Source organism: Bufo gargarizans, chromosome 5, assembly GCF_014858855.1.
Source record: "Bufo gargarizans isolate SCDJY-AF-19 chromosome 5, ASM1485885v1, whole genome shotgun sequence".
NCBI lineage: Eukaryota > Metazoa > Chordata > Amphibia > Anura > Bufonidae > Bufo > Bufo gargarizans.
The window spans coordinates 98470688-98490092 of record NC_058084.1 but is presented as its reverse complement, the minus strand read 5'-3'; the positions used below and the strand labels follow the sequence as shown (position 1 = coordinate 98490092).

The 19405-nt window shown below is 46.1% G+C and overlaps 1 protein-coding gene across 1 annotated transcript in view; it reads right to left on the bottom strand.

Moving 5' to 3' along the window:
* The window catches only part of ST18 (ST18 C2H2C-type zinc finger transcription factor), a 197697-nt gene that overhangs the window by 61234 nt on the left and 117058 nt on the right, over positions 1-19405 (bottom strand). The window contains exons 11-13 of the mRNA XM_044295392.1: positions 18866-18934; positions 2218-2280; positions 2059-2139 (exon numbers count right to left, since the gene is read on the bottom strand). Of these exons, the coding sequence (XP_044151327.1) occupies positions 2059-2139; positions 2218-2280; positions 18866-18934 (213 nt within the window). The remainder of the gene's footprint in view (positions 1-2058; positions 2140-2217; positions 2281-18865; positions 18935-19405) is intronic.

Here is a 19405-nt window from a genome sequence, read left to right as displayed (position 1 = left end):
AACCGACTTGTGACAAAAATGTATGAGATTGACAGGCGCTATAAAAAAGTGTTAAATTTTTTTTTGAAAATATAACAAAATTTAAAACATAAAAATTTTAATTGCTCTCTTTTTCCAAAAAAATAAATAAATTAACAATAAAAAATAAACATCATCGGTATTGCTGTGTGTTAAAATGCCCATACTAATAAAATATAAAAATATAGTGATTAAAAAGTCATACACACCTAAGAATGGTATCAAGAAATTATTTATCCTATATGTGGCCACCCAATGATTGTGTAGTGGTTTGTGTTTTATTTGTATTATGGGAAAATAGATTTCTTAAAGGGGTTGTGTCACAAAACATCTACCAACACCTGGATCTAATTACTTTTGTAATTGCATATAATTAAAAAGTTAGTATACCCAGTGAGCTATTCAATAAAATCTATCTGGATAGCGCCACCTGCTGTTTGTTCTTTTCCTTATTTTTTTGTTCATCTCACTAAGCTGTTCGAATGTGCTCAGTTTAAATCTTCTTCATCTGTCACCAGCCATATGTTCTTTTAGAAGCTGTGGCAGTTACAGGGAGAGAGCTGCAGCAGAAAGGACACTCCCTGAGTTGCCAGGATGAAGATAACCTATCAGAGCAATTGGAGAAGTGAATGTGGAGATTTCTAGTCCCATGTGAGGTACAGGGCTGGTTCTATCTTTGTTAGGCCTCTTTCACACTACAGTTTTTTTTTTCCGTTTTTCGGGTGTTTTTTTGCAGTCCGTAAATGGTCTGTATACGGAACCATTCATTTTAATGAGTCCGCAAAAAAAACGGAATGTACTCCGTATGTATTCCGTTTCTGTGTTTCCGTATCTCCGTTCCATGCAAAGATAGAACATGTCCTATATTTGGCTGCAAATCACGTTCCGTGGCTCCATTAAAGTCAATGGGTCCGCAAAAAAAAACAGAATGCATACGGAAATGCATCCATATGTCTTCCGTATCCGTTCCGTTTTTTGCTGAACCATCTTTTGAAAATGTTATGCCCAGCCCAATTTGTTCTATGTAATTACTGTATACTGTATATGCCATACGGAAAAACAGAACCAAAACTGGAACACAACGGAAACAAAAAAAACGGAACAACGGATCCGTGAAAAACGGACCACAAAACACTGAAATAGCCATACGGTAGTGTAAAAGAGGCCTTAGAAAGGTATTGGCATGTGCTATATGATGTCTGATTTTCATTTTTTACATCAATCATGGCATAACCCCATTTACTGTGTATCGGGAAGTAGTGACCAGAAGGGGACCTGGAGGCATCAGAACAGGAATGGCGGCATATCAGTAAGGTGTGACTTAATTTTTATTTTTTTACACAGTCATTATATATTTTTTTTAACTGTAATCATCCAGACAACCCTTTCAATTTACATGTACATTTTTTATTATCATTTTTTATTGCTTTAAACTAAAGGATTTAAAATAGAAAATGAGGCGACTTTGCCAATAAAATAAAATAGTCTTAACAATATTTGTCTGTTAGGCCTCATGCACACGAACGTATTTTCATTCCATGTCCATTTCGTTTTATTTACGGACCGTATATGGAACCATTAATTTCAAAGGATCCGCAAAAAAAGAAAACGGAAGGTACTCCGTGTGCATTCCGTTTTCTGTATTTCCGTTCCGCAAAAAAATAGAATATGTCCTATTATTGTAGGATAGGACTGTTCTATTAGAAGCCAGCTGTTCCGTTGCACATGGATGTTCTGCGGATCTGTTTTTTGCGGACCGCAAAATACATACGGTCATGTGCATGAGGCCTTATGCATACATAACTCCTACAGTATGTAGATCTTCTCTACTGCCCTTGTACAGACTGAAGTGAATAACACGTGTCATTGCTGAAGACAATGTTAATCAATAATATTTGCCAATTTGCTTCATTTTCTTTTCTGCACTGGAGCAACAAAAACAGTTAATACATTATAAAGCTGTACATCCAAAACTACATGTAACCAAGAAAGCTCGGTGAATTGTACTTCATTACTGTTGGAGTTGGCTATCAGACTTACTTAAGTTCTGGGTCCTCTTTATCTTCTTTACTTGGAAATGCTTTAACGCCACTTTTTCTGGCCCGAGGACAGCCTGACAGACTGTGGACATAATTAAAATAATTAGAATAGCTATTGGTAATTGCAATAGGACAAAACCCAAGCAGAAAGCTAGTTTACCTTCTGTGAGAAGCATAATTTCCAGTGATATGTCCAGATCCATCACAGCCAGGGGTTGGGCACCTGAAAACATGCAGATCCTTGCCATTAAGGATATAGTTTTATTTTCTATTTTTTATGCGCCGTAATATGTCTAGACATCCTTAGGGGTTGTTTACCCCTGGGGACAACTTCTATAGACCCTCCAGAGTGACTATTAATGGTAATCACACCTCCCCAATCCCTGCTGCTTAGTTCCAGCGCCATCACTGCCCTGCTTGCTCTGCAGGTCCCAGATCTCCTTGCGTCAACCTACTGTTTGATGATGGTCACGTGACCACTGCAGTCAGTGACTAGATGTTGATTGAATGGCCAGCCAGGACCTGCAGAGCTGTTGGGCAGGGATAGAGGCAATACCCAGCTGCAAAGATCAGGTAAATATGATTACCACCGTGTGTCTGGCCATGCTGGGTGGTCTGCGGAAAATGTCCCTAGGGGTGTACAACTCCTTAAAATGGGTTGTCCTGTGAAATACCTTTTTAGCTTATTGACTAGATAGAAACCATATCAATGGAAGATCTAACTATTGGGACCAACATAGGTGTCGAGAACTGTGGTGCCCTGTCCGAGGTGAAGAATTGAGCTTTTCGCATCACTTTATTGGTCTCTTCTGGTCTTTTTTAAAAAAAAAATCTGCAACAGTGACATGCCGTACATTCACATGACCATTGTAGCCAATTACTGGTCTCCACAACAAGACCACTGAGGACAGTAATTGGCTGCAGCAGTCATGTGGATGTATAGTATGTCATGAAATATATGAAAATCATCAAAGATCACTGTAACTGGAGAGGAGAGGTGGTGCTGGAGAGGTGGTGTATTGCAACTGCAGTAACAAGCAATGCTTGTTAATCGTGCAACGATTCACTTTCCATTCACTGCTCACTTTCTATACACACAGTTTAGCTAACTGAGATGGTGGAGCTGCAGTGCAAAAATTGCTAAGTGTGCCTGAACTTTTTCCTAGTAGTGTGTATATGATGCTGCGATATGAGCTAGAACTCCGACCCCTGTTCTACTTCTGAACCAATATGCCACCAACGGTGTAAAAAAGTCTGAAAGAAACGAGGAAGCAAACAGTATATGATACATTACTTTAAAATAACATTTTTATTGCCACATTTTTCACAATAATTAATATTCTCTGAATTGCTCCATTCACTTAACACTAATGTTGATCGAGCATGCTCGGTCGAACCTCAGTTCGGCTCGAGCATCGCAAAGCTCGGCACATTGCGGTGTTTGGCCGAATACTCTGCGGACAGTGACATTGCCTGCGCTACATCTCCTGTTTAACGTGTGAGCATACTAAAAATATCTGTGACATCCAGTGTACTTTTTCCATAGACGGTGTCCGCTGCGGACAGTTACATTACATGCGCTACATCTCCTGTATAACGTTTGCGCATCCTAAATAGATGTGACATTCCCTATCATTTTTTTTTATTAGACGCTGGTGACAGCAGCGACATTACCTGCGCTACATCTCCTGTCTAACGTTTGCGCATCCTAAATATTAGTGACATTCTGTCAAATTTTTTCGCCGCTGGTGGCAGTGTCATACCTGTACCTGTGCTACATCTTCTGTATAATGTTTGCACATCCCAAATAGCTGTGACATTCCCTGTAATTTTTCATTAGCTGCTGGTCACAGCGACATTACCTGCGCTACATCTTCTGTACAACGTTTGCACATCCTAAATATCAGTGACATATAGTTTAATTTATTTGCACATACACTTACAAAACCTGCGCTAGTGTACTTGTGACATACTTGCAAGCATATATACCATTTAATATGCAGAAGGCGAGCAATAAGGGATAGGGAAGTGGCCGTGCTGCTGATGGTGCACGCAGAGGCCGTGACCCTGGGCGTGGTGAAACTGTGCCTGCTGCCAGAGCACAAGAAACACACTCATCCATGATACCTAGCTTCATGTCCCAGTTTGCAGGGCGACGTAGGACACCACTCTCAAAGTCAGACCAGTGCGACCAGGTGGTCAGTTGGATTGCAGCAGATAATGCTTCCAGTCGGTTAAGCACCACCCTGTCTTCCACAAAGTCCAGTCTCAGTAGCCAAAAGTCTGGTCAACAGAATCCTCACCCTGATCCTCCTTCCTCCTACTATAGAGAGTCTTGCCAAACAAGTGATCCCACACTTGGATATTCCGAGGAGCTCTTTTTATCGCCATTCCTTGATTTGGGCCTCTCGCCAAGCCCGCTTGAAGAGGGACATGAGGAGATCCTGTGCACTGATGCCCAAACTCTTAAGCATCCACAGTCACAAGAAGATGATGGTGGGGAACAGCAATTAGTGTTTCACGAGGTCGATGATTATGCTGAGACACAGTTGCCAATAAGTCAACAGCAATTAGTGTCTCAAGAGGTTGATGATGAGGATGAGACACAGTTGTCAAAAAGTGAAGTTCTTGTTAGGTCAACAAGTCAGGAGGATGAGCAGAGTGAGGAAGTGGAAGAGGAGGTGGTGGACGATTAAATCACTAACCCAACCTGGGAAGGTGGCAAGCCAAGCGAGAACAGCAGTACAGAGGGGGAGGGATCTAAAGCACCGCAACAGGCTGGAAGAGGCAGTGGGGTGGCAAAAGTGAGAAGGCAGGCCACACCAATCAGACCCGCAACTGCTCCCCAGAGGACCCCCTTGCGGCAATCTCCCTTTCCAAGGGGTAGATGTTCCGCAGTCTGGCGTTTTTTTTCATGAAAGTGCGAACGATAAAAGAATTGTCATTTGCAACCTGTGCCGTACCAAAATGAACACATGGCATCAAAGCTCACTAATAGGTGGGCCAAACACCTGGGTCCACAATCAGTGTCTGCGGGTCACACCACTGCCTCCTCTTCCCCTGTGTTACGTGCTGGCGAATCCCCTGTCCAAGACGCAGGCCCGGATGCCTCCTGCCATGTACCTGTACCTTCACTATCAGCTAGCACATCCACTTCTGTGTCCCAGTGCAGTGTACAGATGTCAATACCCCAGGCCTTAGAACGAAAGCGCAAATACCCAGCCACCCACCCACAGGCCATAGCACTAAATGTGCACCTTTCCAAATAGATGGCCCTGGAAATTCTGCCATTTAGGCTTGTGGATACTGAGACTTTCTGCATCCTGATGGCGGTGGCAGTCCCTAGTTACTCAGTCCCCAGCCACCACTATTTTTCCCAGTGTGCCGTCCCCACCTTACACCAGCATGTGTCCCTTAACATCACCCGTGTCCTTACCAACACAGTTATTTGGAAGGTCCGCTTAACGACTGACACATGGACAAATGCTTGTAGCCTGGGACGCTACATTTACCTGATGGCACACTGGGTGAATGTTGTGGAGGCCGGGAGCAAGTCGCACCCTGGGATGGCACAGGTGCTACCGACGCCAAGAATTGTGGGCCCTACTTCCATCTGGATTTCCGCCACCACCTACATTAGTGGCTGCAACCCCCCCTTCTCCTCCTCTACCTCCTCCTCCACTTCTATCTCTGAATTCTCAACTTGCAGCACCAGTCAGCCATCAGTTGGTAGCTAGAAGCAGTGTAGCACTGCAGTGGGGAAGCGGCAACATAATGTGCTAAAACTAATATGTTTAGGTGACAAACAGCACACCACCGCAGAGCTGTGGCAGGGTATAATGGACCAGACTGAGCTGTGGTTCTCGCCACTAAACATAGAACCAGGCATGGTTGTGTAAGATAATGTCCGTAATTTGGTGGCAGCTTAGGAGCTCGGCAAGCTCACACACATAGCATGCTTAGCCCACGTGTTCAACTTAGTGTTTAAGCGATTTCTCAAAACCTACCCCAATTTGCCTGAGCTATTGGTAAAGGTGTGCCAAGTGTGTGCCCGTTTCCGAAAGTCATCTACAGCTGACGCCGGTCTGGCAATGCTGCAGCAGCTCTTGCAATTGCCAGCTCACCGACTGTTGTGTGACGTGAGCACACGCTGGAACTCCACGTTCCGCATGTTGGCCAGGCTTTGTGAGCAGCAGAGGGCAGTAGTGGAATACCAGCTGCAACATGGTCATTGCCTTTCCAGTCAGCTTCCACTCTTCACAAGCGATGAGTGGGCATGGATGTCTGACCTCTGTGAGGTTTTACTCAACTTTGAGGAATCAACACAGATGGTGAGTGGCGATGCCGCTATGATCAGCGCAACCATTCTACTTCTTTGTCTACTGAAATGCTCGCTACTCATATTAAAGGCGGACGCTTTGCATGTGGAAGAGGTGGAAATGGGTGAAGACAGTAGACAGGGTGATAGCCATACCACCCTCAGTTCATCTTGCCAGCCCAAATTGGATGATTATGAGGAAGAGGAGGAGCAGGAGACGGTTGCCACTGCTACAGAGGGTAGTATCCATTACTTGTTCTTCACCCTTCTCGACCCCTGCTACAAAGAGAACTTTTCATCTCTCATTCCTGTGGTGGTAAAGGACTAGCAAAATGGTGAAATACCAGAAGGTCCTTTGTGGAAAAATTGCTCCAACAATTTCCAGCTGACAACGCTGGCAGCAGAGTATGTAGTTCCTTGGGCAACTGAGGAGGGGAGACGAGGGGAACACACAGCAGTTTCAACAGAGGCAAGGCAACACTCTCCAAGGCCTGGGACAGTTTCATGACACCCTGCCAGAAATCTCAACCTGATGCACAGCCTTGTGTCACAAGGAGAGAAGATGGTGAAGGAGTACGTGGCAGACCGTGTTAGAGTCCTCAATGATCCCTCTGTGCCTTACAACTATTCGGCGTCCAAGCTGGACACGTGACGCCTTGGAGGTGCTGGCCTGCTCTGCCACCAGAATTTTGTCAGAGCGGGTATTTAGTGCTGCTGGGGGCATAATAACTGAAAAACACATCTGACTGTCAACTAAAAAAAATGCTGACAGGTTGACTCTTATTGAAATGAACAACGCCTGGATTGCCCCTGACTTCTCAACTCCACCAGAGGAAAGTGGCTAAACATAAAGGCACTTTAAATGTGGCTTTTATGGTGTATTGAACACACTTTATTCCCATGCATCCCTTCCACCACAAAAAAGGGTATATGGTTCAATCTTTCTTTTCTCGTCCTCCTCCTCCATCATATAAACATGCTTATTAGGCTGCCCTCACTCCTAATGTTTAGAGGGTCAGCTCAGCAGCAGGCCCTCAACCATAATTTTTTCGATGGTCAGCCCAGCAGCAGGCCCTCAACCATAATTTTTTCGATGGTCAACTCAGCAGCAGGCACTCAACCATAGTTTTTTCCATGGTCAGATCAGCAGCAGGCCCTCAACCATAATTTTTTTGATGCTCAGATCAGCAGCAGGCACTCGATCCTAATGTTTTAGAGAGTTAGCTCACCAGCAGACCCTCAACCATAATTTTTTTGATGGTCAGCTTAGCAGCAGGCCCTCGCCCCTAATGTTTTAGAGGGTCCCAGCAGGCCCTTGCTCCTTATGTTTTTGAGGGTCACCAGCAGGCCATCAATCATAATTTTTCAAGGGTGTGTATGATGCCCTCCTTTATGTGTAATAAAGGGTGTATTGGAGTGCCGGTGCCTTGTAATCTTTGGTAGCCCTTTCACTTAGTGCATAGGCTTTATGAGTGTAGGAGTCCCACTACCTGAAAAATTGTACCACAATGTGAATGAGGCCCTCCTTTACGTGATATACAGGTTGTAGTGCCTCTTCCTTGTAATTTTTGGCAGCACTTGCACTCTATATACAAGTAAATATACAGGAAAGAAAGTTTCCTAACAATTTTTCATCTAAAATCAATTTTATCTTCGGTTTTGTGTGTATTATTGTCAGTCTGTAAAATTGGCGTACTACTCAGACAACATCGTTCCCAGCAGCGACATGGGAGTCCAAGATACATCCAGACATCCTCCCCATGCTGTTCCTGAACCATTTCAGAGCAGGGGGTGCCTGGTTTAATGCTCGGGTTCTCCCATTGACTTCCATTGTGCTCGGGTGCTCGGTAGAGCACCTGAGCATCCCGAGGTGTTCTATTCGAGCACCTGAGCACCCGAGCACTTTGGTGCTTGATCAACACCACTTATCACCCTTTTAACGACTTGAGGACTTGTGCTAATCAGGGTTTTCAGGACTCTGCAACTATTTTAGCTTTTGCAGACCTGCCACCCAGACAGGGTTGAATACTGCATAATGTATTAAAACTTTTATTTTTTTTGGGTGGTGGGAGGGGGAAGGGGGCAAAAAAATCTTGCAATTCTGCTATTTTTGGGATTGTTATTTTAGCTTTCATATTCACAGTGTTCAACATGAGGTATACATAACATATTATGTTTATTTTGTTGGTCAGAATGATTACTGTGATACCTAAAATATATATTTATTATGATTTCCTAACTTTGTATAAAAAAAAAACACTTTAAAAATAGTTTTTGGTTCACTATGTGCATAAATAGTGTGGTAATTTGGGGAGGCAGCAATACCATTTATCTGTATAAGGCCTCTTGCACACGACCGTGTGCTAGCTGGGCCCGTGCTGCGGTCCGCAATGCACAGACACCGACCATGGGACAAACGCATGCGTTGTTCTGCAAAAAGATAGAACAAGTTTAATTGTTTTGCGAAACTGAAGCACGGAACGGAACGGAACCCCATGGAAGCACTCCATAGTGCTTCCGTTCCGCACCGCATCTTAGGATGTGCGGATCCATTCAAGTGAATATGTCCGCATCTGTGACATCCCCTGTGTATTGCGGAACCACTGTATGTGGTCCGCATTACGGCCACTGGAGCACTACGGCCGTGTGAAAAAAGCCTAAGACAAACCTGCCCATAAGACACAACTAGGTTTTAGAGGAGGAAAATAAGAAAAAAAATATTTTTCATCAGACTTCAGCTCAGAGCCCCTGCCAGACCCCCAGTGTTTATCAGATCTCATTTAGGAGCCGCAATCAGACCCCCAATGTTAATCGACCTCAGCTCAGACTTTCAATGTTCATAAAACCCCCAATCTGACCTCAGATCACAGCTCCAAAGTGAACAAGACTCCCCCTATTCAGACCCCCAATGAGAATGGCCTCCAAACAGACCTCAGATTAGACCCCCGATGTAAATATGACTTCAAAGTAGACCACAGATCAGAGCCCCAATGTGAATGACCACCCCAAGCAGACCCAAGAGCAGAGCCCGATGTGAATGACCCCCCAAGCAGACTTCAGACCAGACCCCCAGGCTCAGAGCATACATTAAAAAACAATTAACAATTAACTTACCTCTCCTGTCCCAGGTGCCACAGCCACTCCTTACATCTAAGATCTTCTCGTTATTCCTGCTGTGCACTGTACTGTGTCCTAAAGCACACAGCATGAGGTCCCATAGTGCTGACGTCCTCGCTTTGTGTGCAGTCACGGCACAGCTGAGGAAGACCAGGAAGCAGTGAGTACAGAGCCCGGGGAGCACTGCATTCACCGTTTCCCTTTCCTCCTGTACCATAATGGAAGAGGTCATTAGTATTTGCCCCATAAGACGGTCTGACATTTCCCCTTACTTTGGGGGGGAAAAAGTGCCTCTTATAGGGCGAAAAATATGGTAAGTATTTCTAATACAGGCATGTAATGAGACGTGACAAGTAGAGTTGAGCGAACACCTGGATGTTCGGGTTCGAGAAGTTCGGCCGAACATCCCGGAAATGTTCGGGTTCGGGATCCGAACCCGATCCGAACTTCGTCCCGAACCCGAACCCCATTGAAGTCAATGGGGACCCGAACTTTTCGGCACTAAAACGGCTGTAAAACAGCCCAGGAAAGGGCTAGAGGGCTGCAAAAGGCAGCAACATGTAGGTAAATCCCCTGCAAACAAATGTGGATAGGGAAATTAATTAAAATAAAAATTAAATAAATAAAAATTAACCAAAATCAATTGGAGAGAGGTTCCATAGCAGAGAATCTGGCTTCCCGTCACCCACCACTGGAACAGTCCATTCTCAGATATTTAGGCCCCGGCACCCAGGCAGAGGAGAGAGGTCCCGTAACAGACAATCTGGCTTCATGTCAGCAGAGAATCAGTCTTCATGTCATAGCAGAGAATCAGGCTTCACGTCACCCACCACTGTAATAGTCCATTTTCATAAATTTAGGCCCAGCACCCAGGCAGAGGAGAGAGGTCCCGTAACAGACAATCTGGCTTCATGTCAGCAGAGAATCAGTCTTCATATCATAGCAGAGAATCTGGCTTCCCGTTACCCACCACTGGAACAGTCCATTCTCAGATATTTAGGCCCCGGCACCCAGGCAGAGGAGAGAGGTCCCGTAACAGACAATCTGGCTTCATGTCAGCAGAGAATCAGTCTTCATATCATAGCAGAGAATCAGGCTTCACGTCAGCCACCACTGCAACAGTCCATTGTCATAAATTCAGGCCCAGCACCCAGGCAGAGGAGAGAGGTCCCGTAACAGACAATCTGGCTTCATGTCAGCAGAGAATCAGTCTGCATGTCATAGCAGAGAATGAGGCTTCACGTCACCCACCACTGCAACAGTCCATTTTCATAAATTTAGGCCCAGCACCCAGGCAGAGGAGAGAGGTCCCGTAACAGAGGATCTGGCTTCATGTCACCAGAGAATCAGTCTGCATGTCATAGCAGAGAATCAGGCTTCACGTCACCCACCACTGCAACAGTCCATTTTCATAAATTTAGGCCCAGCACCCAGGCAGAGGAGAGAGGTCCCGTAACAGAGGATCTGGCTTCATGTCACCAGAGAATCAGTCTGCATGTCATAGCAGAGAATCAGGCTTCACGTCAGCCACCACTGCAACAATCCATTGGCATATATTTAGGCCTAGCACACAGGCAGAGGAGAGAGGTCCCGTAACAGACAATCTGGCTTCATGTCAGCAGAGAATTAGTCTGCATGTCATAGCAGAGAATCAGGCTTCACGTCAGCCACCAATGCAACAGTCCATTGTCAGATATTTAGGCCCAGCACCCAGGCAGAGGAGAGAGGTCCCGTAACAGAGGATCTGGCTTCATGTCACCAGAGAATCAGTCTGCATGTCATAGCAGAGAATCAGGCTTCACGTCACCCACCACTGCAACAGTCCATTTTCATAAATTTAGGCCCAGCACCCAGGCAGAGGAGAGAGGTCCCGTAACAGAGGATCTGGCTTCATGTCACCAGAGAATCAGTCTGCATGTCATAGCAGAGAATCAGGCTTCACGTCACCCACCACTGCAACAGTCCATTGTCATAAATTCAGGCCCAGCACCCAGGCAGAGGAGAGAGGTCCCGTAACAGACAATCTGGCTTCATGTCACCAGAGAATCAGTCTGCATGTCATAGCAGAGAATGAGGCTTCACGTCAGCCACCACTGCAACAATCCATTGGCATATATTTAGGCCTAGCACACAGGCAGAGGAGAGGTTCATTCAACTTTGGGTAGCCTTGCAATATAATGGTAAAATGAAAATAAAAATAGGATTGAATGAGGAAGTGCCCTGGAGTCCAATAATATATGGTTATGGGGAGGTAGTTAATGTCTAATCTGGACAAGGGACGGACAGGTCCTGTGGGATCCATGCCTGGTTCATTTTTATGAACGTCAGCTTGTCCACATTGGCTGTAGACAGGCGGCTGCGTTTGTCTGTAATGACGCCCCCTGCCGTGCTGAATACACGTTCAGACAAAACGCTGGCTGCCGGGCAGGCCAGCACCTCCAAGGCATAAAAGGCTAGCTCTGGCCACGTGGACAATTTAGAGACCCAGAAGTTGAATGGGGCCGAACCATCAGTCAGTACGTGGAGGGGTGTGCACACGTACTGTTCCACCATGTTAGTGAAATGTTGCCTCCTGCTAACACGTTGCGTATCAGGTGGTGGTGCAGTTAGCTGTGGCGTGTTGACAAAAGTTTTCCACATCTCTGCCATGCTAACCCTGCCCTCAGAGGAGCTGGCCGTGACACAGCTGCCTTGGCGACCTCTTGCTCCTCCTCTGCCTTGGCCTTGGGCTTCCACTTGTTCCCCTGTGACATTTGGGAATGCTCTCAGTAGCGCGTCTACCAACGTGCGCTTGTACTCGCGCATCTTCCTATCACGCTCCAGTGCAGGAAGTAAGGTGGGCACATTGTCTTTGTAGCGTGGATCCAGCAGGGTGGCAACCCAGTAGTCCGCACAGGTTAAAATGTGGGCAACTCTGCTGTCGTTGCGCAGGCACTGCAGCATGTAGTCGCTCATGTGTGCCAGGCTGCCCAGGGGTAAGGACAAGCTGTCCTCTGTGGGAGGCGTATCGTCATCGTCCTGCCTTTCCCCCCAGCCACGCACCAGTGATGGACCCGAGCTGCGTTGGGTGCCACCCCGCTGTGACCATGCTTCATCCTCATCCTCCTCCACCTCCTCCTCATCCTCGTCCTCCTCGTCCTCCAGTAGTGGGCCCTGGCTGGCCACATTTGTACCTGGCCTCTGCTGTTGCCAAAAACCTCCCTCTGAGTCACTTCGAAGAGACTGGCCTGAAAGTGCTAAAAATGACCCCTCTTCCTCCTCCTCCTCCTCCTCCTGGGCCACCTCCTCTTCCATCATCGCCCTAAGTGTTTTCTCAAGGAGACATAGAAGTGGTATTGTAACGCTGATAACGGTGTCATCGCCACTGGCCATGTTGGTGGAGTACTCGAAACAGCGCAACAGGGCACACAGGTCTCGCATGGAGGCCCAGTCATTGGTGGTGAAGTGGTGCTGTTCTGTAGTGCGACTGACCCGTGCGTGCTGCAGCTGAAACTCCACTATGGCCTGCTGCTGCTCGCACAGTCTGTCCAGCATGTGCAAGGTGGAGTTCCACCTGGTGGGCACGTCGCATATGAGGCGGTGAGCGGGAAGGCCGAAGTTACGCTGTAGCGCAGACAGGCGAGCAGCGGCAGGATGTGAACGCCGGAAGCGCGAACAGACGGCCCGCACTTTATGCAGCAGCTCTGACATGTCGGGGTAGTTGTGAATGAACTTCTGCACCACCAAATTCAGCACATGCGCCAAGCAAGGGATGTGCGTCAAATTGGCTAGTCCCAGAGCTGCAACGAGATTTCGCCCATTATCACACACCACCAGGCCGGGCTTGAGGCTCACCGGCAGCAACCACTCGTCGGTCTGTTGTTCAATACCCCGCCACAACTCCTGTGCGGTGTGGGGCCTGTCCCCCAAACATATGAGTTTCAGAATGGCCTGCTGACGTTTACCCCGGGCTGTGCTGAAGTTGGTGGTGAAGGTGTGTGGCTGACTGGATGAGCAGGTGGAAGAAGAGGAGGAGGAAGCCGAGAAGGAGGAGGTGGCAACAGGAGGCAAAGAATGTTGCCCTGCGATCCTTGGCGGCGGAAGGACGTGCGCCAAACAGCTCTCCGCCTGGGGCCCAGCTGCCACTACATTTACCCAGTGTGCAGTTAGGGAGATATAGCGTCCCTGGCCGTGCTTACTGGTCCACGTATCTGTGGTTAGGTGGACCTTGCTACAGATGGCGTTGCGCAGTGCACACTTGATTTTATCGGATACTTGGTTGTGCAGGGAAGGCACGGCTCTCTTGGAGAAGTAGTGCCGGCTGGGAACAACATACTGTGGGACAGCAAGCGACATGAGCTGTTTGAAGCTGTCTGTGTCCACCAGCCTAAATGACAGCATTTCATAGGCCAGTAGTTTAGAAATGCTGGCATTCAGGGCCAGGGATCGAGGGTGGCTAGGTGGGAATTTACGCTTTCTATCAAATGTTTGTGAGATGGAGAGCTGAACGCTGGCGTGTGACATGGTTGAGACGCTTGGTGACGGAGGTGGTGGTGGTGGTGTTGGTGGTACATCCCCTGTTTGCTGGGCGGCAGGTGCCAACGTTCCTCCAGAGGCGGAGGAAGAGGCCGAGGCGGCAGCAGCAGAATAGGCCGAGGCGGCAGCAGCAGAAGAGGTAGCAGGGGGAGCCTGAGTGACTTCCTTGGTTTTAAGGTGTTTACTCCACTGCAGTTCATGCTTTGCATGCAGGTGCCTGGTCATGCAGGTTGTGCTCAGGTTCAGAACGTTAATGCCTCGCTTCAGGCTCTGATGGCACAGCGTGCAAACCACTCGGGTCTTGTCGTCAGCACATTGTTTGAAGAAGTGCCATGCCAGGGAACTCCTTGAAGCTGCCTTTGGGGTGCTCGGTCCCAGATGGCGGCGGTCAGTAGCAGGCGGAGTCTCTTGGCGGCGGGTGTTCTGCTTTTGCCCACTGCTCCCTCTTTTGCTACGCTGTTGGCTCGGTCTCACCACTGCCTCTTCCTCCGAACTGTGAAAGTCAGTGGCACGACCTTCATTCCATGTGGGGTCTAGGACCTCATCGTCCCCTGCATCGTCTTCCACCCAGTCTTGATCCCTGACCTCCTGTTCAGTCTGCACACTGCAGAAAGACGCAGCAGTTGGCACCTGTGTTTCGTCATCATCAGAGACATGCTGAGGTGGTATTCCCATGTCCTCATCATCAGGAAACATAAGTGGTTGTGCGTCAGTGCATTCTATGTCTTTCACCGCTGGGGAAGGGCTAGGTGGATGCCCTTGGGAAACCCTGCCAGCGGAGTCTTCAAACAGCATAAGAGACTGCTGCATAACTTGAGGCTGAGACAGTTTCCCTGGTATGCATGGGGGTGATGTGACAGACTGATGGGGTTGGTTTTCAGGCGCCATCTGTGCGCTTTCTGCAGAAGACTGGGTGGGAGATAATGTGAACGTGCTGGATCCACTGTCGGCCACCCAATTGACTAATGCCTGTACCTGCTCAGGCCTTACCATCCTTAGAACGGCATTGGGCCCCACCATATATCGCTGTAAATTCTGGCGGCTACTGGGACCTGAGGTAGTTGGTACACTAGGACGTGTGGATGTGGCAGAACGGCCACGTCCTCTCCCAGCACCAGAGGGTCCACTAACACCACCACGACCATGTCCACGTCCGCGTCCCTTACTAGATGTTTTTCTCATTGTTATGGTTCACCACAACAACAAATATATTATTTGGCCCAATGTATTGTATTCAAATTCAGCGGGATATAAATTTGAGGCCTAGTATTTAGGCGCTGGGTGACAGGTATGGGTTTAGTGACAGAATTAGACTTGGAAATACACAGTAGCGGGTGTGTGTGAAGTTATTCTGAATGACCCAATGTGCACCTTGAATATTATATACCCTTTTAGGGATAGATTTCAAATAGCTCTGATATAGCAGAAACCACTAAATTATGAAATTGCTAAATTGGGAATTGTATTTCAACCCAGAACAAAAAATGTGCTTTGACGGACACTAAATATCTTGCCCAGCAACAACAGTACAGCGGTAACGAGAGATTTAGCAGGATATAAATTTGAGGCCTAGTATTTAGGCGCTGGGTGACAGGTATGGGTTTAGTGACAGAATTAGACTTGAAAATACACAGTAGCGGGTGTGTGTGAAGTTATTCTGAATGACCCAATGTGCACCTTGAATATTATATACCCTTTTAGGGATAGATTTCAAATAGCTCTGATATAGCAGAAACCACTAAATTATGAAATTGCTAAATTGGGAATTGTACTTCAACCCAGAACAAAAAATGTGCTTTGACGGACACTAAATATCTTTCCAAGCAACAACAGTACAGCGGTAACGAGAGATTTAGCAGGATATAAATTTGAGGCCTAGTATTTAGGCGCTGGGTGACAGGTATGGGTTTAGTGACAGAATTAGACTTGGAAATACACAGTAGCGGGTGTGTGTGAAGTTATTCTGAATGACCCAATGTGCACCTTGAATATTATATACCCTTTTAGGGATAGATTTCAAATAGCTCTGATATAGCAGAAACCACTAAATTATGAAATTGCTAAATTGGGAATTGTACTTCAACCCAGAACAAAAAATGTGCTTTGACGGACACTAAATAACTTTCCCAGCTACAACAGGACAGCGGTAACGAGAGATTTAGCGGGATATAAATTTGAGGCCTAGTATTTAGGCGCTGGGTGACAGGTATGGGTTTAGTGACAGAATTAGACTTGGAAATACACAGTAGCGGGTGTGTGTGAAGTTATTCTGAATGACCCTATGTGCACCTTCAATATGATCTACCCTTTTAGGGATAGATTTCAAATAGCTCTGATATAGCAGAAACCACTAAATTATGAAATTGCTAAATTGGGAATTGTATTTCAACCCAGAAGAAAAAATGTGCTTTGACGGACACTAAATAACTTTCCCAGCTACAACAGGACAGCGGTAACGAGAGATTTAGCAGGATATAAATTTGAGGCCTAGTATTTAGGCGCTGGGTGACAGGTATGGGTTTAGTGACAGAATTAGACTTGAAAATACACAGTAGCGGGTGTGTGTGAAGTTATTCTGAATGACCCAATGTGCACCTTGAATATTATATACCCTTTTAGGGATAGATTTCAAATAGCTCTGATATAGCAGAAACCACTAAATTATGAAATTGCTAAATTGGGAATTGTACTTCAACCCAGAACAAAAAATGTGCTTTGACGGACACTAAATAACTTTCCCAGCTACAACAGGACAGCGGTAACGAGAGATTTAGCAGGATATAAATTTGAGGCCTAGTATTTAGGCGCTGGGTGACAGGTATGGGTTTAGTGACAGAATTAGACTTGAAAATACACAGTAGCGGGTGTGTGTGAAGTTATTCTGAATGACCCAATGTGCACCTTGAATATTATATACCCTTTTAGGGATAGATTTCAAATAGCTCTGATATAGCAGAAACCACTAAATTATGAAATTGCTAAATTGGGAATTGTACTTCAACCCAGAACAAAAAATGTGCTTTGACGGACACTAAATAACTTTCCCAGCTACAACAGGACAGCGGTAACGAGAGATTTAGCGGGATATAAATTTGAGGCCTAGTATTTAGGCGCTGGGTGACCGGTATGGATTTAGTGACAGAATTAGACTGGGATATGGCCAAAAAATAACCACACTATTGCTGGTTAAATGCACTTGGTGACGGGCGCAGCTTGCCCCTGATGTAGTATATGGCCAAAAAATGAACAGACTATTGCTGGTTAAATGCACTTGGTGTCACAGCTTGACCAACCACACTACTGAGGGTTAAATGCACTTGGTGACGGGCGCAGCTTGCCCCTGATGTAGTATATGGCCAAAAAATAAACAGACTATTGCTGGTTAAATGCACTTGGTGTGACAGCTTCACCCTGATGTAGGCTTTAGCCAGAAAACAACCACACCATTGAGGGTTAAATGCACTTGGTGACAGGCGCAGCTTGCCCCTGATTTTGTATATGGCCAAAAAATGAACAGACTATTGCTGGTTAAATGCACTTGGTGTGACAGCTTCACCCTGATGTAGGCTTTAGCCAAAAAACAACCACACCATTGAGGGTTAAATGCACTTGGTGACAGGCGCAGCTTGCCCCTGATTTTGTATATGGCCAAAAAATGAACAGACTATTGCTGGTTAAATGCACTTGGTGTGACAGCTTCACCCTGATGTAGGCTTTAGCCAAAAAACAACCACACCATTGAGGGTTAAATGCACTTGGTGACAGGCGCAGCTTGCCCCTGATTTTGTATATGGCCAAAAAATGAACAGACTATTGCTGGTTAAATGCACTTGGTGTGACAGCTTCACCCTGATGTAGGCTTTAGCCAAAAAACAACCACACCATTGAGGGTTAAATGCACTTGGTGACAGGCGCAGCTTGCCCCTGATTTTGTATATGGCCAAAAAATGAACAGACTATTGCTGGTTAAATGCACTTGGTGTGACAGCTTCACCCTGATGTAGGCTTTAGCCAAAAAACAACCACACCATTGAGGGTTAAATGCACTTGGTCGCAGCTTGTGCTGGCGCACCACAAGACACAAAATGGCCGCCGATCACCCCAGAAAAATGTGACTGACAAACGGTCTGGGCAGCCTAAAAACAGTGAGCAATTGAGGATCAGCAGCTCAATGATCCACAGCTGCAGATCGATCAGTTAATCAAGTCCTTTGGAGGAGTTAATCTGCCTAATCTCGCCCTACTGTCGCAGCCGCAACCTCTCCCTACGCTAATCAGAGCAGAGTGACGGGCGGCGCTATGTGACTCCAGCTTAAATAGAGGCTGGGTCACATGGTGCTCTGGCCAATCACAGCCATGCCAATAGTAGGCATGGCTGTGATGGCCTCTTGGGGCAAGTAGTATGACGCTTGTTGATTGGCTGCTTTGCAGCCTTTCAAAAAGCGCCAAGAAAGCGTCACAAAAGCGCCAAGAAAGCGACGAACACCGAACCCGAACCCGGACTTTTACGAAAATGTCCGGGTTCGGGTCCGTGTCACGGACACCCCAAAATTCGGTACGAACCCGAACTATACAGTTCGAGTTCGCTCATCCCTAGTGACAAGTCTTTTTTAATCTCTATGATACATTTTTTTTAACCAAATTATTGAAATGTATGATAACTTTATATAGCACTGTCTGCAGTTAATTTTCTAATAACAACCCATGTCTTGATAATAGAATAATTGTGAAGTGTGTAAAATAAGTTATCTTAAAGTACTGAATACAATTCATTAACATTAATATCCATATATTTGCATTTTAAACATGCCAAATAGTGAAAGATAACATATAGAATGGATGTATATTTTAACACTTACTTAAGTTCTTGGGAATTTGCAGCCATAAGTGACTTCAGTGTCTTGTCAGCCAGTGGGCAACCAGAGACACTGTAATTAAAATAATACAAAATGGTCATTAATTACAATTTGTATAACCAATATACTTGCCATAATTAGTGATGCTACATCCGAAGTCACTTCAAAATTTCGGATTAATACTTTACGGAGATTCGTCTCCGTACGGTATTAAAATGTATGGGCTCCGATGAGCCAAAGTCAGTTATTCGCGGAAGTTGGGGTAGTTGATTTTTAAAGTGGAAAACCACTTTACAACTTGGAACTGAATTCGGCTTCTGTTCCGAATGGTACCTCAGAACCGAAGCCGAGTTTGGTTTCAAGTTTTAAAGTGCTTTACTCTTTTATAAATGAACTACTGAAGTTATTCAACGAAGTTTCACACGACTTCGCGAATATCTGAATTTGGCTCATGGGAGCCCATACATTTTAATACTGTACAGTACAGTATTAATATGAAGTTTTGAATGAAGCATATTCGGATGTAGCATTCGAAGCTTGCTT